The sequence below is a fragment of the Euleptes europaea genome, chromosome 12, assembly GCF_029931775.1.
Source record: "Euleptes europaea isolate rEulEur1 chromosome 12, rEulEur1.hap1, whole genome shotgun sequence".
Taxonomy (NCBI): domain Eukaryota; kingdom Metazoa; phylum Chordata; class Lepidosauria; order Squamata; family Sphaerodactylidae; genus Euleptes; species Euleptes europaea.
In genome coordinates this window covers 33,908,139-33,934,170 of record NC_079323.1, presented here as the reverse complement: position 1 = coordinate 33,934,170, position 26,032 = coordinate 33,908,139, and the positions used below count along the sequence as shown (strand labels likewise).

General features: G+C 41.7%; 1 protein-coding gene across 1 annotated transcript in view; it reads left to right on the top strand.

Annotated features, from left to right (window-relative positions):
* Positions 1-236: 236 nt before the first annotated feature.
* Positions 237-26,032, top strand: part of ABI3BP (ABI family member 3 binding protein) — a 166,421-nt gene continuing 140,625 nt past the window's right edge. Inside the window, exon 1 of the mRNA XM_056858638.1 lies at positions 237-405. Coding sequence (XP_056714616.1) covers positions 327-405 — 79 coding nt within the window. The 5' untranslated portion in view covers positions 237-326. The remainder of the gene's footprint in view (positions 406-26,032) is intronic.

Genomic DNA, 26,032 nt, shown 5'->3' with positions numbered 1-26,032 from the left:
TACTTCTACCAGTTTTGAATGCAGAAGGAGCAGAAGGGACTGCAGATTAAAATTCTAAATTCTTTAGAAATGGTGACTTGGAGAGTCTTAGAGGAGCAGAAATCTCTTTCAGGCAACAGATTGGTAATACCATTTATATTTTAATTCTCTTCTGCTTTCCAGTGAGATGGTGTGATGTCATATGGTCTCCTCCCACAGTGTAAACTAAGCTCCTGTCAAAGTTTTGCTGCCTCTGTGACAGAGAGAACAGTTCACTGTACTGCAGCTGCATTACCTTGTATGACACCCCTCAGCATCTTCAACAGTGCAAGTTTGGGCTTGAAAGCATGATTTCCAGGCTGGTCTTCCTACTCTTCTGTGGAACTATTTCACTAAACCTTGGAAACGCTCAGAAATTGCCAAGAGGCAAGTAGATATGTTTTTATTCTTGACTTTGGGGGAAATGCTTGGTCTTAATGAGTGGAACTTACTTTCTGTGTCTATGCAAGGATTAAAGATAACCTGATACAGAAATGTAACAGGGTGAAAGAGCAAAGTCTCCGTATACCAGAGAGAGAGAGAGAGAGAGAGAGAGAGGTTTTAAAATCTTTGGATTGCATAAACAAAGGATTAAAAATAGCTTTGGTGCTTCATGATTCCCACCAAGAACTCAGCATTGCTTACAAATGAAAATAAATTTCTTGAACATTTGCTTCTCGTGCAAGTATGTGGTGTGACCTGTAAGTAACATGCACCTCAGTTTTTCATGGTGCATTTTACTCATGCTTGGGCTACGGATTCTGTTTTGCAAAGCATTTATCTTTCATGGCAGCTGGCATTCATGTTTGCAAAGCTGTAGGATTCCAAAAAGCAGGGGACGCCAAGAGGCACTTGCCCTTGATCCCCTTCTCTGAAATAAAGGAAAGGATGCAAAAACCTGAAGGCACCCACCTCCTCCATGCCATCCCCTCTTACTTTAAGCTGTGTTGCACTGACATTTTATAAGTATTCTGTTGCTGCACAAAGAACAGTTGTAATGTTAAATGAATGCCATATTTATCAAGCTAGTTCAAGGAGAACACCTTGGCAGCAAAGCAGCCCCTCACTGCTCTCTGTGCACTGCATATTCTGCTACTGATTTTGTAGAAGTGCTTTTCTGAGGAGGGTGTGTGCTTTGTAGATTGCTTCAATTGTAGATTGTGGATTGCTTCAAATGTTTGTAGAAGAAGCTGTGATTTAAAAAAAAATTGTTCAGCTGCCTAGGAAGCAATTGTTCAGCTGCCTTGACCTTGATAGATAAGGTCAAGATAACCAGTGTATGATGAGTTGATAGAAAAGATTTATTTAGCTTTGATCTGTAAAACACTGAATGTGTCTTCATCTTGATGTTCACTGTGAAAATGTGTATCATGGAATGTTGACCTCTTGCTTTTAACCAAACATTAAGTTTCCTAGTTACCCTAATAATATCAAGGAAGCAATTGCACAGACTAAAATTTTGTCACTGCTGATAAGAAAATATTGTTTATGTGTAACACCTGAAATTCTAAATCCCCCAATGATTAATATGGTTAACATGGGCTAGCAGTTTGCTGTGTTATACTTTACGGTTAAATGGTATGTATTATCTACCTCTGGAACATGGAACTCTTCCAACACTCAAACCTTGCAGATGGTTTTATTTGTCTTTTCTGTTCACTTCTGCAGGATGATAGCCATAACTATCCTGAACTATGGAATTCTGGCAAAGATGAATGCTTTAGCTTTTATGATGCAGTCAGTCTCTAGGAGTAGTCTCCTAAAGCCCTAATGCAGAGCCACAAGCCTACTTCTCAAATTAAGCTGCAGCGGAAAAGCCTTTCTATTATTTTTCTTGGGTGTCAAATTATTCTCCCTCCTGCAGATGAACAAATATGTTCAGCTTCTCCACTGTGGACAGCTCTACTCTGAGACTATTCTCGCTGGTCCGGATATAACTATGCATTACTTTCTGTCTTGCTTGTATTGGGATATTCTGTCGAAGTATTTGATCGAAAGTGCAGCCTAACAACTTTAAGATTTGTCAGTTTGGTCCGCTGTCCAGTCAACAGGCAGATAATGAGCTTTTTCTGCAGTGCTGTTTACAAGCTTCACTTGTCAAACCTAGGGTAGGAAGGACTCTAACTGAGGTGAATGCTTTAAAGTCACTCCATAATCCCCGCGAAGTTCTCATGCCAGATTTATTTTTGGGTATACTTCAGTGTCTGAAGTGTCTCGGTCTTACTATAGCAGTAGAATCCCAGTACTCTGTTTTCTACTCCGGGAGGTGAAGTCTACTTCTTCCTGGCCTTATGTCATGAAATTGGATTTCCGTTCCCTGGTACAAGCAAAGAGAGAAAATCTGCTTCCTGCAGATGTGGGAAAGAGAGCCAACAATTTTGGATGCCAATTACTTGCTGAGCCATTGGAGCTGTTCACACAAGCGTGCTATTCTTGAAGCATCAGCACATAGGTTTGGGCTCTTTTGAGGAGCTGATATGTTTCTACCTGCACAGGCACCTGACTGAATATGATGATGAAAAACATCTGTTTTTACAATAGCAATTTTGGAATTGTCATTTGGGAGTACTGCTTTCTGTAGCTCTTCTTGGAAAGTTGGCTGCATGCTTGCAAAAGAGCTATGGAAACAGAATTGATAGTTACAGTCAAGTCTCTACATTCAAAACAAAATATGATGGCAAGGCAAGCGTTCAAAAGTTAGACCGTTTTGTTTGCATGTGCCTGATTTTGTTAGCCTGTCTTAATGCCACAGATATGGTTTATGACAAATGCATTCAATTAGATGTGGTGGTGGCCAGTACCACAAACATTACCAAAATGCTCTGTTTTGTATCCTCAGTCTTGACCATAAGGAAATTCTCATATCTTCTAACATTGTGCTATTCACTTGTGCAGTGAACAATGAAAGGGTCTTATTAAATAAACAGTTGCCCATTTGTGTAGTTTAAATGCCTGTCTATACACAGGCAAGGGTTTTAAATTCAGGTTGCACACAGCTTCATTGCTTATGAGTACTGTAAGGAACAGACTCGCAAGCTCTATTTTCTTGGGTTCTAGGTGCTTGGAAATGCCCCATAGCCAATCCAAGTCTCCACCTAGTGACTGCCCCTTTTTCTTATTCTAAAGGGGTTGCCAACTTCTCTCTGGGTAGTAACCTGCTAGATGGATATGTACATCTAGCACTATGTATCAGTGCTGCCATTTAAAGGTTTTGTCTAGTTGTTGCAGCTTCCACTTCACTCATACTAGTTAGCACAGGGACAATCTCTATCACTTTCATGCTTTAGATATGGCAAGCTCAACCACTTTCCTCCTCTTTACCCCTCTTCAGAAAGAGGGACCGAATAGGCATGCATTCACAGAGATCAGGCTTTGAGCATTCAAAATATAAGTTTAATCAGCAAATAAAAATAGTACACATGGTCTGTTCAAGCATCAGCCCGAGCAAGGATAAAAAGAAACTGTGAAAACATGTAGTCCTCTAAACCCTAAACTCTAGACCTATCTTAACAGTGTTGCTAGAATAGGCTAGTAATTCTTGAAGTTACAACATTTTAAAATCCATTATTACCTTAGTTCTCAGAGTTAAGATTTCTCCCATTATCCCTCAATGCATAGTCAAGATTAGGTCCCTAATTTAAGACTCAGTACTTCATGGCTTGTATCCACCCAAGAATGTTGAACTAATAGAAGTGAGTTTCTTCTTTGTCTTTTGAGAATCCCCAAACTTCCCTTGGAAGTCTACCTCTTTTAGGCTCAGTCCTCAGCTTCCTGCCCCAAAAGAAAGAAAATACAATCTAGTCTTTTGGCTTCCCTAGACTCTGTTATTTAGGTGTGACATTCTAGCAAGGTGTTAGATAGTAAGCCCTTTGGTCTACTCTGGCCATGTCCAATTGCCTAACTAAGCACTGGAGTGCCTGTGTTTGGGAGAGAGTTGATTCATTTCCTGTACTTTTCCTTTTGCCAATTGTTTACCATCAGTGAAGCTTCTGGAGTACAGAGTGCAGTCCCAAATGGTAAAATATAGAGGTAGATTCTAGGGCAGAGTCTGGTTCAACTGGCCAGATAAAGTCATCCCTGTAATTTGCTACCACTGTGGGAGAATCTCTGTTTCCCAGCATTTGAAGTGATAAATGCCATTGCCAGAACATGGCAAATCTAATTGCAGTAAGCACTACTATTGTACTCCATTTTCTGAAGGGATGGAAGTTACATGGATGTGGTAACCTCTGTGGAGAGTGTCTGTGATTACACCATACACACAAGTAATGCACCTGCCTATCCTTGCCATTCTATACACTCTGCATTCACTTCAAAAAGTTTTCTCAACATTTACATTTTTTAAAATTCCTTCTTTCTGCTAGTGGAATACACACTGCTAGAACTATGAAGCTCCATTGGATTTATTAGCAAGAATAATCCTATCTCATTCTTTTGAGATTGCTATATTCTGCTTGTCCGTAACAACAATATTCTCTTCAAGCAAACCTTCCTCTGAAAAGGCTTGTTTAAGTCTTGAAGAGATGGTCAAAGTGCACTGAGATTTCACATGTTTGATCCGCTAACTATGATGACCACACGTAGTTCATCTCTTTCTCATTTAATGCACATTTGCTTTCTCACTCAAAGACAATATGGGTTTTCTGATTGTAGCTGTTCCATGAACTATGCCTTAGTCAAACAAGCCTGCATCCTATTTCTAGTATTCTTCGTTTTGTTTATTTACTTTAGCTGCCATGTTTGTAACTTGCCTAGGACAGTGTATCTGGATTACCCAGGAATAAACTAGCTTTGCTTCAAAGACGAAGCTCTGCTTAGTGCCTTCAGACCCCTGAAGTACTTTCTATATATTTTGTCTTCTTATAGACTTTGTAGATTTATATGGATTTAATAAGTAAAATACTACACTGCCTAGTGGGCAGGCAGGATTCCATTTAATAATTTATGGATATGCAAATGATATAAACCATCTTCTAGATAGCAAGAAAATCTATATGTCTTTGTATTGCTAAATTGCTAGTCCAAATGGTGCAAGATCTCTTGCTGGGATGGGAGAATGTTAATGGGTTTTCTGCAAAACAAATATTGTTCAGTTCTCAGTGGGAATAGTGGTGCAAAGGAGAAAAGAAGTTATGGCTATGGAGAGGTGGGGTATAAACGTTTTAAATATGACCAGAGGGCTGGGAATTCCACAGTATGGGTATCTCACCAAGAAAGCATGGTCATATACCTGAACAGGATTCAATTCTGTAAAAAAGATTATATAAACCAGGCCCGTTGACGCACTAGCAATTTACCTAGCAAATTACACGCATCCAGTACACAAGAATCCAGACCGCTTTTAAATTCCTGTTCCCACCGCGCCTCCTTTCCCCGCTGCACTTGAAAATCCCCAGACCGGCAAGCTTCCAGGCATGCCCAGTCAGCGCTCCAAGCAAGGACAGCGATTGGTTCAGCTTTAGTAAGGGAGGCGGGGGGAGTGCAGGGGTTGGCTGGCAGCAGGATTGAGGACGCATTGCATGTTCCCACTTTAAGGCACCAAGTGTGGAGGACGCTTTATTTTTTTAACTCGCCTTATCAGCGGATCCTCTTACCGCGGAGAAACTGCGCTCTGGAGACGTCCTGGGAATCCTTCAGGTGAGTTGCAGTGGGAACATGCAAGGAAAGCCCGCGGAAGCCGGCGCCGCAAATGGTAAGTGCGGACACGGCCCAGGACAAAATTTGAGACAGATCAAGGAGAAGATGCTCCCTAAGGACTAAACTATGTGAGACACTGCAACATCTATGCTTGAATCTCTGGCACCTTCCCCATTGTAAGCTGCAACTGCAGGAGGCCCTAGTTAGGAGGAGGATGGCAGCTAGGGTTGCCAGGTCCCTCTTCGCCACAGGCAGGAGGTTTTTGGAGCAGAGCCTGAGGAGTCCAATTGCCAAAGGAGTCCAATTGCCGAAGCAGCCATTTTCTCCAGGGGAATTGATCTCTGTTGGCTCTGATCTCTGTTGGATCTAATCACAGATTTTCCAAGATCACATTACTTTGGCCCTCAGATGGCTCAGGCCATTTAAAGCTACTATCATTACTCCTGAAAGGCCTGCTGAAAACAAGCCAGGTATTTCAGCTGTATCCACTATAGCTAGGGTTGCCAGGTCCCTCTTCGCCACCAGCGGGAGATTTTTGGGGCGGAGACTGAGGAGGGCAGGGTGGGACTTCAGTGCCATAGAGTTCAATTGCCAAAGCAGCCATTTTTTTCCAGGTGGTCTGATCTCTATCGGCTGGAGATCAGTTGAATTAGCAGGAGATCTCCTGCTACTGCCTGGCAGTTGGCAACCCTAACTATAGCCTCTGTTGAAGCAGCCACCAGCATGAATGTCGTGACAATCAGAATGAGGGGGAAAATGTTTTCTGTTATATATTTGTAGTAACTTGCTGTGTTCAATCTGCTGCCATTAGTAACTACTAAGATATGCTATACAATAGAAATAGTTATTAATCCAGGTTTTATCTTGCATATCTTTTGGCTGCTTAGAACAGAAAATCCAGCACATTTGCTGGCTATTAAGTGCTTCATTAAATGCCCAAGAAGACTAAACAAGTACAGCTAAATTTGTTATAAAGAGTAGACGCATCTTAAGTTCTAACTGCTACACAGATATTTGCAACTATATTTCTTGTTCAAGATCATGGGGGGAGTAGTGGAAAGATAATGTACCTGAATTTTGACTGAATTTTGGGGGCAGCGATAGAAGGATTAATGTAGCTGCAATTAACAGGTCAAAAAGAACTGAACAGATTTATTAATTATATTTTAATCTAGCTTTTCAGGCAAAAAATATTTCCAAACACCTCACATCAATTAAATTTCAGTACAAAGGGCTAGTGAGCGCGATACTTACATGCAAATGAGACATGAGCACTTCTTTCACATGTACATACTATATTACAAGGCACACTAGGAAAGGGGGAGTGGAGGGGAAAGGTAGAGTAGGTGGTATTTGTAGTAGGGTTACATGTTGACTGGAGGTACCATTGAAAAGGCTCTTTGTCAGGTTCATCATTGCCACTGAGGCCATGTAAACTTAAAGAATAATACTTGGAATAGCGGCCCCAAATGATTGCCTCCTAAACATCTGAAGAGCTAGTTAGATTATTCTAGAAATAGATCAGCCTGGCAGGAAGGTCAACGTAGAAAGGAAGAAGCAGAGACATCCCATAGGAAGGCATATGAACTGGCCTCTTCCATTTCCATTCTATCGGAATGGGCTTGTGGCAGAAGCACCCAGGGGGTCCCTCTGCATCAACACCATGGCGGCATTTTGCACAGGAGCCTGCGTTTCAAATCGTTACAACTCTACACAGTTCTGCGAAACTGGTGCCGGAGTTATATCTTGTTTTCAACATTATGGTTTGACAATTTACTGTTTTACCAGAGAGCTGATCTCAGCTTTGGCTTAAGTTGCCAGCAAGTTCAGGCAGACCTTTAACTGTATTGATTATGCTCAATCTGCATTTGTGCTAAATCAGCATTCTCAACCCGGCTGAATGGATGAGAATGGATCAGGACAACAGATCTGTGGTGCCAAAATGCTATAGGAAAGTTTTGTTGTTACACGTTTCCCGATTTACGGAAACATTATCGTAAGCAATTTGAAATAAAAACAAATGTTCACGTTTTTCCATAATGCCTCATATGCTTGCTAATCCTCAGGCAGTTCTAAGAAGGGTACTTCCCAGAACAATATTAAACAATAGTTACCCTAACCATTTGACCTAAACTGGCTTCTGCCTCAGAATGAGGCAAGCTGACTAAATAGATATAGGGCAGACTTAACTTTGTTTGACAGAAATGACAAGAGTTCATGGCCACCTGAATTAAACTTGGAAGGGTATGCAACCAATACGGCTCAAAGAAAACAGTCATCCATTCATTGATACGAGTGTAGTACAACAGAAAATACTTGGCAGGAACCGAAGCTCAGTAAACACTGCAGAATGAATGCAGTGAAGCTAAACAAGATATTTGCCCTATAGCAACAAGACTAAACAAGCTGGGTCTGAGAACACACTTTATAATGCTGCACTGTAGAATATCCATTTCTCTCGAATCTGATTTTTGTAACGCTGGTGTAGGAAGTATGATCTTTTTTTTCCTTTTGCTTTTGCTTTTGTTGATGGTGGTACAAGATGTACTTGTAGATATCTGTTTTGTCATGTATTGCGGATTCATGTATGTGACACAGCGGGCAAAGAAAGTGCAGTGGAAGGCAAGTTTGTTCAAACTGGACCCTATGGCCAGCTAAATGTAGGTCAACTATTTTGTACCCTTTCCCAAAAGGACTGTAGTCAGCCAGCAGTTTAAAATTAACACCAGATGACCAGCATATTCTTTATTTTCCTTCCTTTCTTTTGTTTCCTATCATCTTCGGGGGTTTTCCCCCTTGCTTTTAATAGTATGGTAAATTTTGTGGAAAGCTATATTAGTTCGCTGGGGGTAAGGTGCAGTCGACTGAGAAAGGTGATGGCAAACCACCCCGTAAACATAGTCTGCCTAGTAAACATCGTGATGTGATGCCATGGGTCAGTAATGACCCGGTGCTTGCACCTTTACCTTTATATTAGTGTTCCTAAATTCCTGCATCAAATCAGCATCAATTTGTGGCAAGGTTAAACATAAGTGGAACTAACCTTGTCTTTGGTTTATCAGAAAATGAGCTGAACGTTTAGGGTGACTCACCAAGGTGAGCTGAACATTTTGGTTACAATCAGTAGGCAAAATGGATGGGATTCTGTGGTTTCCACATTGCTGGTGCAGCTCTTAATACAACACAGCAGCAATGGGGCTTCCACATGGCAGCTTTGTCTGCAGATTCCTTGACCCAATCCCCCAGCAGTGGCCGCCACCCTACTGGAGATTTTTCAGTTTTTTAAAAAAAACCAGCAATTGAATGAAGCAGATTTAAAAAAAACACCCTCCAATGGGAGGGGGTGGCTACTGAGGGGACATTGTCAGGGAAAATGGCTGCCATGTGGGCTGGAGAATCCAAATTTTCCTACCCTCTCTGCAGCCATCTAGGCACTGGGACCTTTCTCAAAACTTCATAGCTAATTAGGGTCAACAAAGGGCAGAGAAAAGCTGTACACCATGATGCTGTAGTAAAGCAGGAAAAAACAAAGAAGCATCACCAACAGCTTCCCAATGGCGTTGAACCTCAGGCAGATAACCTGTATGGAAATGGTTAATGTCAAATGTTTGCAGTCCTAGGGGTAGAAAAGGAAGCAAGGACAAGGGAAAAGAACACACCAACCATATGACTGGAGGGAAAACGGCCATAGATTTTTATTGAGTATAACCACAAAAGCATTGGTGCAGAATAGGGATGGATCCAAGCATTGGGCGATCCACCCACTGCCTGATAATACCCATTCCACCAGACCACCTGCTGGGGAGCAAGCGTGGAGTGGCAAGCCCTGAGATCCCACCTGGGCGCAGGCCACTATGTGGTTCCCTTGGCACCTGTTGGTGAGAGCTAGCCAACAGCCTCCAAGCTGGGCATACAACTGTATGGCTCTACCCCCAAGACTCCTTAATGGAGTCCCCCCCAAATGGGTGAGGCAGGCACAATGGATCCAACCCAATGCTCAAACCACCTACACCAGCTATGATAATGAAGAAATTAACCATAAACAACAAACTTTGCCTGGACACAATCCACACATTACCAAATATCCGAGGGAGGGTGGGAGGGAGATCCAGAGGCAAGTGAGGCTGGGGCCCCCAGAAGCCATCCAGATAAAATAGGGGAGGGGCAGATCAGAGAGGAACCTTCACATTCCAGGTCCACCTGGAGCTCCACCCCTCCGGAGCTGGCCCCCTGAGAAGGTGATTGGCCCGGTAAGAAGGTGATTGGATCCTGCTGCAGGATCCCCACTACATGCCATAATTGGCATGAGACCAATGAAAAGCCTTCCCTTGGCCATGCTCCCAGCCCCGTGGTTGCAAATGAGGCCCCAGGTAAGTCCGGGGCCGTTGCATTACTTGTGTGTTTCCTAAAGCAATAACTGGGAGGAAGCTATAGCTCAGTGGTAGAGTTCGTTCTTTGTGTACAGAGGGTTCCAGATGAAATCCCTGGCACATCCTGTTAAAAGGACCTTAAACAGGCATCGTTGGGAACGTCTTTCCTCTGCCTGAGGCATTAGAAGGCTGCTGCATTATGAACAGACAGTGCCAATCAAATAAGACCAAGTCTTGGATTCATTATAAGGCAACGTACATGTTCAACTGCATCTTCGACAGTATTCAATAGTCTGAGTTGGTGGGAAAGTCTAACAAGCTGTTGTACATTATGGATGATTTTATGGAGAATAAAAGAAGTCTGAATTGGGATACTGAGGATGTTCTAGAGAGTATAAATGCTGAGGTTAGCTGCTCATTTACAGTAGTTTTGTTTTTACCTGCTTCATGTCCAGGCTTCATCAGGAGAAAGGTAGGCCTATAAAGTCTGGAGAAGAGAAGGTTAAGGGGTGACATGATAGCCATGTTAAGTATTTGAAGGGATGTCATGTTGATGAGGGAACTAGCTTGTTCTCTGTTGTTCCAGAGACTAGGACACGGAGTAATAGATTTAAACTAAGAGAAAAGCGATTCCACCTAAACATTAGGAAGAACTTTCTGACAGTGAGGGCTGTTCGATGGTGGAATGCGCTGCCTCGGAGGGTGGTGGAGTCCCCCTCTTTGGAGGTCTTTAAGCAGAGGCTGGATGGCCATCTGTTGGGAGTGCTTTGATTGTTGGATCCTGCATGGCAGGGGGTTGGACTGGATGGTCCTTGTGGTCTCTTCCAACCTTGTGAACTTGTAAACTTGTAAAGAAATAAATTGAGCTAATAGTAAAACAGATAGGCTTTTGAAGGTTAGGGTCATTACTCACAGAGCAAACTGCACTTTGCTCCTGTCAGATGATGGATGTTCCACCTCCATGCCAGTTCCTGCCATCCCTGTGCCTTCCAGCTCTGAATATATGCTACAGACACTTGCTGTTTGGCTCCTTGAAAGAGTATGGTTTGTTTTAATCAGTTCTATGTTTCTCATCTGTATTGCATTAGGTAACACTTGCCCTCAACATGTGTTTTCATTTATTTTTGTCAAATGATGCCACAAAAGTGATTTGTTATACTGTATTTGACTTCCTGAGAATAGATGTTGATGGTGGCAAAAAAAAAGCTTCAAAGAGGGGTTAGAATGGGAGGGAAGGCGGCATGGTATAGCCCAATCTCATTAGATTTTGGAAGCTAAGAAGGGTTGGTACTTGGAGGGGAGACCACCAAGGAAGATGCTACCGTGGAAGGCAAGGGCAAACCATCTCTACTTCTCACTTGCCTTGAAAGCCCCTTGCTGGGGTCTCCATAAGTCAGCTGCAACTTGACAGCATTTTACACTCATACACACTGGTCTATCAATGGCTACTAGCCATGATGAATAACAGGAACCACCACATCTAAAGGCAATAAACCTCTGAATGCCAGTGCTAGGAGGCAACAGCAGGGGAACGGGTTGGTCTTTCTGTCCTGCTTGTTGACTCTCTGAGGCAACCAACAAACCACTCTGTGAAGCAAGATGCTAGACTAGAGGGACCACTGGTCTGACCCAGTAGGGGTGTTCTTACGACAGACTTTTTGCTAAAAAAATTCTGACTCCCAGTTACATGTGTTCAGTTGGGGGCTGTAGGCCAAATATTATTCTGTAAATCACAGCATAACTTTGGTGTTATAAATATCATCCCATCCAGTCAACAGCAATTTGGAATTTTATCTGATACTAATTTGCCAATAATAAAGCCAATGCATATGAACAGAGATTTTGTACCACTTATTTCCTAAGTGTGGCCATTGTAGTAGTTTTGTGAGAATGAAGTAATAAAATTACCTCGATGGTCTATAACTTTAAAGTGAGCTTTTTGTTTATTTGAGAGCTATCCACTTTCGTGTTCATTTTTTACATTCTTAATACATGCCTGTTTCTGCATGTGATGGTGAACTATGAGTGTGTTTGTTAATGGTGAACTGAGAATACTTTTTGATGTGACAATAGCCTCTATCACTGGAACATAATTTATTCTGAGTTCATCTTGCAGGATTTTCTTCCTGGCTAACGATAGTACTGGATGTTTTAAAGGAGTCACATGATGATGAAAGCATGATTTATGTGCTTCACAAAGTATTTATTTTAACTTGTCTTGTACTGAATGCTGAACTTGTAAAAATGAGCAAGAGCAAAAACTTTTTTCTAGGAAATTTTAAGCAACCCAGCATTAAGCAAACTTCTCTTGCACACATCTTTCACAGACGCCAGCCTTAATTTGCAGTACATATTTATCAATCTCACTTTGTATCTCTACAATTAAAAGTCTTCTCGCAAAAGGACCACAAGACTGATGAAACAGAACTTCCAATCAGCTTGTATACAGGACAGTTTCAGATGGGTAGCCATGTTCGTTTGCAATAGAAGAGCTAAATTTGAGTGTAGAAGCATCTTGAAGATTAACAAGATTTCCAGGGAATTTTGGATGGTCAAAGGGAGTCTGACGAAAGGAGCTTTGACTCTTGAAAGCTTATACCCTAGAAATCTTGTTGGTTTTAAGGTGCTACTGAACTTGAATCTAGCTCTTTTACAGGGCAGCTGTGCCCTAGACCGAGTTTATTTGGGGTCTGGACAGGATGGCTGCTTTCATTCTTTTGCAAAGAATCTTACAACGTTGGAAAAACCCTAGATCCTTGGCCCAGCAGAATTGTACTTAGTGGCAAGTGGGATGCAGCCAATTAAATTAAATTAAATTAAATTAAAATACCACTTACCAGGCTTTAGCTGCAGCAGTGTCAACCTGTGTTTGCTCTGCTGTAGTTTAGAGGATGTTGACATCAGGCTGTGTAATTCAGCTTTTATAACAGTGCTATTTAGGTATCAACAAGGCAACAAATGAATAGTGATTGCCTAATCTTCCAGAAACTGTTCCTTGTGTGTAGTCTGGCAACAGAAATGGAAACTGTATTTATTTTGTTGAGTTTGCTCAGGGAATTTCTCTTGTTAAGTATAGACCAATGCATTCTGTTGTTCATGTCATTATATAAGAATACACGTTTTTTGAATAAAAGGAAATTGTATTTAGTACCAAAATACAAATAAAAAACCTGTGAATTCCCAGAAATGTGCTTTCTCCTTTTTGAAGCCATTTACATATAATTTGGCAAGACTGGTTTATTCCATGTCTCATATCAAGCCTAAGCATGAACAACAAATAAATGAGTGTTTGTTAAACCAAACTAACAGTGCAATTCTCAGCAGAATTCTAAGCCTGTCCTGGTCCGTGGATGTATGAGTGTATAACTCTGCTCAGGGCCATACTATAAATATGCAAAGAAAATATTTAAAAACTTCTTTGACTTCCTCTTACTGGTTTATTTGAAATGCAGATTATTTACAGTGCAATGGTATGCAGCTGCTTCAGTCAAAGACCATTTATTTCAATGAGATGACACTGGAGTAACTGTCTATAGGATTTCACTGCTTGCAATTTAAAAACCAGTTGCCCATCCTCCATCTAAAATTCTGTTTTTGCTAAAAATCTTTAGCAATCCAAAGGAGTTGGATTAAAAATACATAGCTCCTGCCCCCTTAAATCTTCATGCCATTGTCAAAGAGTTGGCCAACAAGAAGACATCTCTGTGGGGGTCAGAGGCCTATACATGAGCTGAGACTATGGGATTTATTCCAGCATTTTGTGCTATTCCAGATGGGGTATGAACCTAGAGCACTGAGCAAGGCTTGGGAATAAAATTGTAACTGGTGGGCTAAATATTATGGAACGAGTCAGTCTTTTAAGTCCATGGGTCCCAAACTGTTTAGGGCCTTAAGAATCAGAATTGTTCCCAAATGATGAAGCTGCTCATTCAGGGATCTCATTTGACCACCTGCAGAGTTGTAAGAACATAACAAGAGCCCTCCTGGATCAGACCAACATTGTGTCTTACACAGTGACCAACCAGTTCCTCTGGAGGGCCAACAACATGGCATAGAGGTCAAGGCCTTCTCCTCCAGGCACTGGTATTCAGAGGTTTACAGCCTCTGAATGTGGAGCTTACCTCTAGTCACCATGGCTAGTAGCCACAGATAGACCTATCCTCCATGAATCTATCTAATGCCCCGTTGAAGCTGTCTGTGCCTGTAGCCATCACTACATCCTCTGGCAGCAAATTCCACATTGTAATCTCTCATTATATAAAGAAGTATTTCCTTTTATCTATCCTGAATCTGGTTCTTGTAGGTTATCCGGGCTGTGTGACCGTGGTCTTGGTCTTTTCTTTCCTGATGTTTCACCAGCAGCTGTGGCAGGCATCTTCAGAGGAGTAACACTGAAGGACAGGGTCTGTCAGTGTCAAGTGTGTAGGAAGAGTAATATATAGTCAGAAAGGGGTTGGGTTGAGCTGAATCATTGTCCTGCAAAAAGTATCAAAGGTAATGTGCTAATCATTGTCCTGTAAGTATCAAGATAATGTGCTAATGAGGGTGTGGTATGTTAATATGGAACCATTGTCTCCTGAAGTGATCTGTTAATGTGTGAAATCCAAAGCTAATCTGCATGGCTATTGTGGACTGTAGTCTTTGTTAGTCTGGAGGTTTTCAGGACAGGACAAAGAGTACAAGAAAATGCCCTCTTGGTCATGGCACCGGAACTTTGAAACTCCTAACTCAGGGAGCTGTCATTGTTTTATGCCAGCAGGTAAATCGACTTTTTGTTTGGTTTGGTGTTACCTTACCAACTCTTATTAGCCCTCCTTCCTGTCTGTGTGTTTTCATATGGTTATATGTTTATATTTTTATGTGTTTATATTATGTTTTGCCCTGACCTGGATAGCCCCAGGCTAGCTTGATCTCATCAGCTCTCAGAAGCTAAGCAGGGTCGGCCCTGGTTCATATTTGGATGGGCAACCTCCAAAGAACACCAGGGTCATGACGCAGAGGCAGGCAATGGCAAACCGCCTCTAAATGATTCTTGCTTAAGGGGTCTCCATAAGTCAGCTGTGACTTGATAGCACAAAAAAAATATTTAATTGTTTTAATGTTGGAAATGTTTTAATGCTTTGTTTTAATGTTTGCTGCTTGGGAACCCTGAATTGATTGTAAAGGTGGCATAGAAACATTTTAGATAAATAAGTAAATAAATATATTGAATTATTTTATTTGGACTACACCTTCATCAGGTTTAAGAGATATCAATTAACTGAGGCAGAATCCTGCTGACTCCTGTTTGCCTTTTTTAGTTTAAAGTGACTGTCTAAAAACATCTGAGGGATGCACCAATTCAGCTGTCGAGAGGTTCCAAAATGTGAGCCTTTCTGCTTTCCATGTACCAACCTTGCTTAGCTTCCAAGATCTGACAAGATCAGGCTATACCATGTCACCTTCCTAATGGCTATATATACACACTAGAAATATTAAACCATATAATATAGAAGCTATATACAGGACAAACTGTAATTTACAATGTCCCTGATTCGATTCAAGATAAAAGTTCTCTAGTGTTGGGAAATACTTTTTTTGCCCGATACTCTATCCCAACTGCTTTTATTTGAAACTAGTTGATATTAAATAGGAAACCCAAACAATGAGTTGAGTCTCCTTATCCATGCCGGTTTTCTCTTGCATACTCTTTTGTCTAAACTCTTTTATCTAAAAGTTTGTAAACTTAGAGCAGAGTAGACATGATGTTTTGCTCATTGTATATCAACAGTGCTTTTTAAATAATAATAATAATAATAATATAATCTTGTCGTCTGGTTGGAGGATTGCTTGAATATTGTCCAGTTAATACAATGCTAGAGTACCAAACATCCATAGCAAAGATGAAGGTAACATTGGTGTGCTAATGTTGCTCAGGGAGAGGCCCAGTTTGAACAAGATGCTTGGTGCATACAAAGTTGAAAGGGTAGGTTCTTCTGTCCTGCCAGTATCACATTTAAATCAGGCCTTATTCATGTGTAAGGTCTTCATGCTACCAGATCTACATAATGTGTATGTATCAGTATAAAAGTTTCCTCTCAAAATATAGGAGCAAACATATTTGTCTAGACGTGACAGCCCCAGGATTGACCCAGGGACGCATTTTCGGCCATGGGTCTGGGGAGCAAGGGAAGGGGAAGAATTCCTCTTTTGGCTCCCCAGTGGCAGCTTGGAGCTGCAGCAATTGGCCCAGCTGAGGCTCAGGTGGCCAGTAGGTTCCTGGGGCCTGCAGGGGCTTCCAGGTGGACCTGGAAGCCAGAGTTTCTATTCTGGTCCATCCTTCATGTAGTTTTTACAAATGGCCATCAGGTCGAAGTCTTCAGTTTGCTGCTGCTTCCCCACCTACCCTCCCTCAGTTTTTGCGCTTCATGGTTGGGCACTGTCCTTGATTTTGTTGCATGTTCTTGTGACAGCTTTGATGGGCAGTTTGGCCATCAGGACAGATCCAGTTTGGGGACCTGCCTGCATGGCTCTCTTGCTATGGGGACCCCCACAAGTGGTCTTGGGGGTGGATCCATTTGGTGATATGCCCAGCTCTAGAGACTTGCCCCTGTATGGAACCCCTGGACTTGCCACCCCATGTTGCTCCCCCAGCAGGCGCACGTGGGGGATGGTTGGTGCCATCGGCCAACAGGCAGGTGGCCAGATGATTGGAACTGTGCCCTATGCTGCACCAATGCTCCAGTGAGTACATTCAATAAACATTGTGGGCTGTTTTTGCCCCAGTCAAGCTGATGTGGTCTGGTTAATCTCCCCTTCACCCTTTCCCCTTCCTTTGCCCCTAAGAAAACAACGACATATTGATGTTAACTTCAGTTAAAGGACAATAGCTATTCAAGATCCATTAATTCTTCCTGAAATTTTAGTTTTTAATGTGTGAGTGGATTACATGGTAAACGTGTACATAAAAAGGCAAAAAAATGTGGGCTGTCATTGTCTCCTTACCTGCAGTTTTTATAAGGGGATCAGTTCATCAGTATCTTGAGACTCGTTTTTTTTCTGATGACGCACGATGGGATAGATTTTCCAGCTGTTGAAATCATATGCATTTCAAGCCAACACTTATAGGACTCAAATGGATACAGCATATGTAATTCATGTGTGGACATATTCAATTTAGCATAAATAGAGTTTGTGAACCTTCTTTTTTGTAGTTACTCTTTTGAAAATATGTTATTTTTAAAGGAAATAATAGCATATGCTTAAGAAAATTTACATGCATAAACAATTAGTCACTTTGTCAATGTATCATAAGTTGAAAGGAAACAAAAAGAGAATAGCACTGCCTTCATATAAAGCATAATGTCATTTCATTTATTGTATTTCTATACTACCTATGATAGATAAAGCAAAAGAAGAACATATTTTACCAAAGACCATAATTTTGCTAGATTTCAGCCAGCACATGACATTAATTAAATAATAAGTTCTTTCACATATATTTCAGATATTAAATTACTTTATCAGCTGAAATGCAATACAAAGTAAGACATAATTTATCAAGTGACTATACAACTGTCTTTGAAAGGGGCAGGCACAGAAAATAGGTGCCACCATGGCTTGCAAGTATTCCTAAACTGGAGAGTTCCATGGTCTAAATGCTGGCAGCTATGGAAGCTTCCAGGGAATCCTTTTGCCGGACAGCTTCACAAACTTAAAGGAAAGGTTTATTGCCATAGCTTCCGCACTATTGGTTCAAACCAGAATTTTCATGCAGTCACTGGACAGAAGACTCCACTACTGCTGTGAGTTTCGGCACTTTGGTCTTCCAGGCATAGTTGGCTTCATGGCAGCAACTGCAAAGACCACTTGATTCTGTGTCAGCTGGCTTGCTTACTGTCAGATCGATCTTCTGTATCCCCAACAGCTAGTTTTAGACATACAATAATTCTAGCTCTCTACTTTTGATTTAGATATAGCAAAATGTTAGTCTGTCAATTAAAATGAAGAGGAAGACCCAATACGAGATCAATTGACTCAATAAACAGCTAAATTGGAGTCCAGTAGCACTTTTGAAACCAACAAGATTTTCAGGGTATGAGCTTTCAAGAGTCAAATCTCCCTTTGTAAGAACTCAGTAAAGGAAGCCACAACCTTCTGCTTGCAGAACCTAAGGGAGGCTTTTAACTATAAGGCATTTTGGAGGCTATTAATTGATAGGGTTGCTGTGATGGACAGCTGCATTCTAAGCAGTTGTCCTGGTCAGAGACACACACCCCCGGTGATTGACAAGGAGTTTAAATAGAATTCTGAGAATGGCAGTTGGAGAGTTCTGACAGTTGAGAACTGACAGTTGTCAGAGAAAGTTAACAGACAGAGCTTAGAGACAATGATGTGAGCTGCAAGCTGTCTGGTGGAGGATTCTCCTCTGGAGTGAAAAGGAACACATTTGGGTTTTGAATCAGGAAGAATCTATTAGCAGTTATCTGGGGATATAGTGCTAAGATTGACAGAGTGATCCCTAAGAGTTCAACGGGAAATTGCTCTGGTAAAAGGAGTGATCCCAGGCCAGTTGAAAGGAGAAACTGGGGAAGTGTGTTAATGTTCCAACTAAAGAACAACTATGTAAAAGAAGCTTAAGTTTAAGAAACAAACCAGTGACTTCCAAGATAAATCACTCTCAGTAGAAAATAAGTGTTTAAAGACTTGTATGTGAATTACCTTGATACATTTGGAATTACAATATATCACTTGAACATTGCCCTCTCACGTTCCCCATTTCTGTTATTCTGTTACAAACCACATTCCTGTTATGAAGTTTTGCTATCCAGACTTTTAAATCCCCCCAAAAGAGAAAAATAAAACCATTTTAAAGTTGTACTTCAAAAAGCTTCTTTAGTGCCATATATCTGATCTTTTATAGAAAATAAGGGATCCATTATAATTAGTGGCAATGGTGTCATAACAAGTTATAAGTCTCAACAGAGTTAGTGAGGGTGTGTGAGTGTGAGAACTCAATTAAAAAATATTAAAACAAGAGGAGTTCCATCATAGTCATTGTAAGTCGGAAGCAACTTGATGGCACATACACACATCAGTTAATTTAAGAAGACACTTTCTAGTGTCTGAAATATATTTGTAGAAACAACATGTGCAAAAATATCTAGTGAATACCACATAGTGTTTACAATGTATAAGTACACACGTGCGGGACCCTAAAAGACTTGCAGGGGGCATCTCCTCCCACACTATTTCCTCTTTACCTTCCCTGAAAGCCCCTATAGCCTCTCCCCTATTCCTGCTTCCTACTCTCCTTCCCACCCACCAGCCAACCTAGCTTTATCTGCTACCATGTCAACAGCTTACCCTCTTTCCTTCCCCCAGCATCCTTTCCCCAGGAAACCTATGGCCCTGTTGTGCAGTATGGGGGCTGGCTGGGCCCAGTTGCACAGAGGAAACTTGCAAGGACTTGGATCCACATTTCCCCCACATCACTCCTCCCCACACTATTTCCTTTTTCCCTTCTCCGGGCAGCCCCCCTTTCCCTGTTTCCTTCTTTACTTCCTACCCATTCACTCACCAACCTACCTTTTATCTGCCCCCCCACCCCACGTCAGCTACATTATTTATTTACTTCATTGATACTCTGACTTTCCCCATAATGGGGACCCAAAGGAGTTTACATCATTCTTGCCTTCCTTCATTTTATCCTTGCGACAAGCCTCTGAGGTTGGCTAGGCTGAGAACATGAGACTGGCCCGAGGTCACACGGTGAGCTTCCACAGCAGAGTAAGGATTCAAACCTGGGTCCTGATCTTACACTGAAACTCTAACCAGTTAAAGGGACTAGGCAAGTAGGTGATGTGAAAGACCTAAGCCCGAGACCCTGGAGAGCCGCTGCCGGTCTGAGCAGACAATACTGACTTTGATGGACCAAGGGTCTGATTCAGTATAAGGCGGCTTCATGTGTTCATGTGTTCATGGATTTGTATCCACAGATTTGGCCATGTTGAGAACTGGCTGTACTGATTTTAGATTGCGGTTGATTTTTATATTCCCCAAAAGCTCCTTTCCCTTACCATTCTGGCTTTCCTTATTCATTACTTTTTTTCTGTATTAGGCCAATTTGACGGTTGTGTTTATGACCTGAATACTGAGAAAAATAAAATCATACTGTTCAGACTGTTGAGAAAATTTGTGCTTTTTCCAGTGAACGTGCAACCTGTGCTAATAGTCAGAACAGAAGATAATTCCTAAGCATTGTAACAGGCAATAAATTTTAATAGCTAAAACCATCTTGTTCCCCTTTGAAAGTGCAGCTACTGTACATGGTTCCAACTGCTGGATTTATGTTGTCTCTTCAACCTGGATCTTGGTAAAAAGGACAGGGAATGTTGTGAGAAACGTGCATATGAAATTCAGCACCATTTATGTCTGCAAGAAAATGAATGAATGAGTTCTTAAGAAAAGGAGGAACTCTGGAAAAAGTAGACAACAGTGCAATCTTGTGCAGAGTTACTGCAGGCTAAAGCCATTGAAATCAATTAGCTTAAACTGGAGTAACTCAGTGCCCGATTGCAACATGAGAATGACATGCCATGAAACCAAAAAGATAAATTAACAAGACATATTGTATTTATGCCTACATTCAGAAATAAGTAATCATCATAAAGCTTTCCAGAGAAGCTTTCCAGTGGTAAAAACTCCAGCTATCCAATTTTCCATTAAATCCTCAGTGTCAGCTTCATGCCAGATGGTCATCTTTCTTTTTTGATCTGGGCATTTTACTTGCTGTGTCATGTTAGCCAATATTAAGAAGTGCAATTGAGAGAAAAGCCACATTGTAAAGCTGCATTGTAAAGGGATAGGGATTGTGACCTAGGGCCTTTTATGCATGGCTGTTTTCCTCACTGTCACGCCCCCAACTACTTTGGGGCTTTATTTTGATTATGCATGCATTTTCTGACCTTCCGAGGTCACCTCGCTCTCCCCACACATTTCCCCTGCGTTCTCTGGATGCTGTTTAGCCAGCATCTGGAAAATGTGGGCAAAACATGTGGAAATGCGCAGGAGAGCAAGGTGACCTCTGACAGTCAGGAAATGCATGCATAATCAAAACAAAACCCCAAAGTAGTTTGGGGTGTGTGAAAGAAACAGCCATGCATAAAAGGCCTGTGACTCATCCTGTTGATGGTACTTGACTTAAATTTAGGGATGCCAGCCTCTGGGTGGGACCTGGGTATCCCCTGGAATTACAGCTCATCTCCAGGCTACAGAGATCAGTTCCCCTGAAGAAAATGGATGCTTTGGAGGATGGACTCTATGGCAGTGTATCCCACTGACGTCCCTGTTTTCCCCAGGCTCCATCCCCAAATCTCCAGGACTTTGCAGCCTGTATCTGGCAACCCTATCTGGCACCCCAATCCCTCGCTGGTGGCCAGGGGGACCTGGCAACCCTACTTACACTATGTAATCCACCTTGAGTCTCAATGAGAAAGGCAGACTATAAATAACCAAATCATAATAGTAATAAAGAAGTTCTTGCTCAGCTCTGCGCCACCTTTGCCACCCGTAAAATGAAAACCATAGATGCATGAGGAGTCACAAGGATTTTGTAAAGAATTTTTAAAATGAAAACACTGGGTGAATAAATTGGAGTTTCAAAGAGAAGGAGCACCCTTAAGAAAAGGTGTGACAGAAAGTTACCTAAATATATTAAATATATAGTAGTTTCTACAGCTAAATGTATAGCTTTATATCTTTGTAAGCGCTTCTCATAGAGCCCACTCCAAATTAATCAGACAATTTGAGCATGGCTCAGAAATACAAAATCAGTGATGTGGTGAGCTCAACTGAGGCTCAACTCAGAAGGGTTTCCTTCAGATGAGCTAGTGAACAGGCTAATTTCTCTTCCTTGTTTCCTTGAACTGATACTCGGCTGATTTCAGCATTCTGTTTCCCCTTAATCATGTTCAGTCCTCCGCAGCCATTTTAAAGGTTTGTGTTCTTTTTCTTTTCATTTTTCTTCATACTTAGGGAATACCTCTGAGTGTGTAGACCCCAAATATGGCTGCATCTGTGACTTCTTTCTCTGCTTTCATCATCATATGGGGGCTGCCAGTTCTATTAGAAAGAATGATGATGGACTCTTGCTCTCATTGTATTCTTAATGATGTTGCTGGAAACACAACAGTGCTTGGAGGCCTTCTCAATAGGGTTGCCAGGTCCCCCCTGCCCTTCAGTGGGGGAGGGGGGTGGAGTCTGGATCTTACCAGGCTTAGGCCTAGGTCTCGATGTCTCCTGTTTGTTGATGTCACCTCCAGATGTGATGTCATCATGTCAATGGTGATGAGGGTGACACTCTGGTATTTGGGCAAAAACTCTGTGGTAGAAGCTGGTTTACCATAGAGTTTTACCCAAACACCAGAGAATCTCTCCTATTGTCGCCTGTGTGATGACTTCACTTCTGAGCCAGCATGGTGTAGTGGTTAAGAGCAGTGCTCTCTGATCTGGAGAACCGGGGTTGATTCCCCACTCCTCCATATGAGCGGAGGCTAATCTGGTGAACTGGATTTGTTTCTCCACTCCTACACACAAAGCCAGCTGGGTGACCTTGGGCTAGACACAGCTCTCTTAGAGCTCTCTCAGTCCCACCTACCTCACAGGGTGTCTGTTGTGGGGAGGGGAAGGGGATTGTAAGCCAGTTTGAATCTCCCTTAAGTTGCAGAGAACGGTAGAGCCCCCAAATTCACAGTGTAGCTTGAAGGGACTGTTCTTGTACAAACCCCAAAGTTTGATGAAGATTGGGTCAGGGGGGTCCGATTTTATGGGGTTCAGAAGGGGTCACCCCCCCTCCATTGACAACCATTGCAAAGTTTGCAAAGGTTGCTTTTCATTATGGGAAATTGAGTTCGGAAGGAAGGAAGGAAGGAAGGAAGGAAGGAAGGAAGGAAGGAAGGAAGGAAGGAAGGAAGGAAGGAAGGAAGGAACCATTACAAGTGTGGGAAAACTCAATTTCCCATAATGAATAGCAACCTTGCAATGAGGGTGGAAGGAAGCAGACGGCAGCCATTGCTGACAAGTCTGAAAAGGTCAGTACATGTAAAATTCTCGGGGGGGGGGCATTTTTGAAGGTAGAGCCCCCAAATTCACAGCATAGCTTGAAGAGACTCTCCTTGCACGACCCCTGAAGTTTGGTGAAGAATGGTTGTCAATGGAAGGGGGGGTGACTCGTTCCAAACCCCATAAAATCAGACCCCCTGATCCAATCTTCACCAAACTTTGAGGTTTGTACCAGAACAGTACCTTCAAGCTATGCTGTGAATTTGGGGGCTCTACCTCGAAAAATAACCCCCCAGGACCCAAAAAAGCCAAAGAATTATTCAGTTTTTTCCAGAATTGCCTGTTCAGCTTCAACTTTCTCCCCAGGTTTGTGCATTCGGTAAACCAGAACTGGAAATTTACCGAAATGGATAATTTCAGGTTTATTTTCGGTTCGGGTTTATCGATATGCACACCTAGAACCTAATGAAGGTTTCATTACTAACTCTTTTCATCACTGCCAGATTAGTTATAACAGGGAATTGAAGAGAGCAGCTGCAGAAGTGGGAGGATTCAGGATGAACTAGTTACAAGCTGAGCCTGAATGTCTGAGACATTTAACTTGGCTCAAAGTTAGCCCAGAAATATGAACTGGAGAAGTTTCTTCTCTGAACTCACTCATTCTGAATTTTGGGTGCACCTTTTTCCTAAATTGGTGTCAAGCTGGCAGACATAATCCTCAGTACGTGGCATAAAACAGGCAGTAAAGCCAACCAAAGTATGTCCAAATATGTATCTACATATAAACTATTGGTGTCACTTAGCTCACACTACCACTCTGCTGGAATTAGTCCAAAAGTTGTTTATATAAGGATTCTCTTGCAGACTTTCTGGGAAAGCTGCTTTAGCTACATATGATACCATTTAACTGTTGACTGGAATTCAGAGCTGTGGGAGATGTAGTAGATTGTGGCAATTCTTAGGTACCAAGGAAAAGGGAGAAGGAAGTAAAGATGAAAATCAATGACTAATTTCCCTTCCCTTCCCTAGAAGCTCAGCAATTTACAATTCTTGAGAAGCAGAAAATTCTTATTCTTCATTTTTTTTTGACGCAAGGAATAAAAGGACTTAAATAAATTTTGCTACTGCCAAAGTAATCTTAGGATCATCATCTCTAAGCAAATAAAACAAAATATTGTCGAAGGCTTTCACGGTCAGAGTTCATTGGTTCTTGTAGGTTATCCGGGCTGTGTGACCGTGGTCTTGGTATTTTCTTTCCTGACGTTTCGCCAGCAGCTGTGGCAGGCATCTTCAGAGGAGTAACACTATGTTACTCCTCTGAAGATGCCTGCCACAGCTGCTGGCGAAACGTCAGGAAAGAAAATACCAAGACCACGGTCACACAGCCCGGATAACCTACAAGAACCAAATAAAACAAAGTTTCCAAGTTATAAAGGGATAACGATTAATTTCAGGGTTAAAAAAAGTTTACTCAGGAGAGTGAGAAGAGCAACTCTAAGCACGTCTATTTAATGGGGCTTGCTCACCAGAAAGTATTATTAGGATTGCATTGCTAGTGTACTTTTGGTAATCAAATGATTTCCCAGAGTCTTGGTGGTGATCTATTAAGTAGTAAATACATGGTTTCTCTTGAAATCAACATATTTATTGGTGTATATACCAGTGGATATAGGGACAAGAATCGGACCTATTTAAATCCATCACTATGGATTCTGAAAACAAATCTGAAATAATAAACTTTAGAAAGGGTGAAAATCAGCTTTATCCTAAAGGGATTTCTATATAGGTTTTTAAAGAATTTTAGGTAATTTTGTGGAAAAAAGTTTCTATGTAAGCCTCATGAGATCTAATTCTACACTGTGCTTCTCTATAATCCCTTGTGCCAGGAACTAAGATTTTCTAGCCCACAGTTCTTATGTGTACAATATGCTCCAATGTTCAAAGACAATGTATCTGTGGCTATAATTTTGTCCATCCAATGTTTGCATAAAGGTTTACATGTCTATCACTTTTACCTAACAGTGAACAGCAATGTTATATGCAGATGATCCAACTGTGCTGTTTAATTTTTGTATTCTGTGTGAGTGTAGGGTTGCCAGGTCTCTCTTCACCACCGATAGGAGATTTTTGGGGCGGAGCCTGAGAAGGGCGGGGTTTGGGGAGGGAAGGGATTTCAATGCTATAGAGTTCAATTGCCAAAGCGGCCATTTTTCTCCAGGTGAACTGATCTCTAGCGGCTGGAGATCAGTTGAATTAGCAGGAGATCTCCTAGAGACTAGAAAGATGCAGTTAATAGTATAATGAAAACCTATTCTGTGAATGTGCCTAAGGAATTCTCCTTTCCAAGCTTTAATACCTAAAGAAAACCCTGGTCTTCAGGGGAAAATGAAGGCTTGCCAGTTGCCACTGAACCGTAAAAAGTGAGATTGATTGTTATCCCTTCTGAACACATCATGGTGGCAACCAGTTCAGTGCCAGAGGAAACTATGGTCACTTCACCCATGTGGGCTTTGAAAAGGGCTCATAAGCACCTACCTCTTATTTATTTATCTTTATATCAGTCAGTCATAACATCCTTTATTGGCATAAAATTACTGTACTTTATATCTTTATATCTAAATCTGAACAATGGTCCTCAGGTGCAAAAAAAAAAAAAATCTGGACTGTGGGGTCATGTGCAGAAGTTTTTCTACACACCTTGAGGAATACCCAAGTTTGCAGTTAAAAACCCAAATGTAAAAAAAGTGTGTGGGAGGGGCTTCTGATTGGCAGTGCAGATTTTAAAATCTATAACATTGGCAATAGCTGCCACCACAGCATAAGGATCTTTCTTGCATAACTGAAGATAAGCTGTGCGTATGCAAGAAAATATTTTTAAACAATATGTTCATTTTAAAAGGCATCCTGACATTTTGTGGTTGCAAAGATGCCCTCAGCTTCAGAAAGGTTGGTGTCCCCTGATGTAT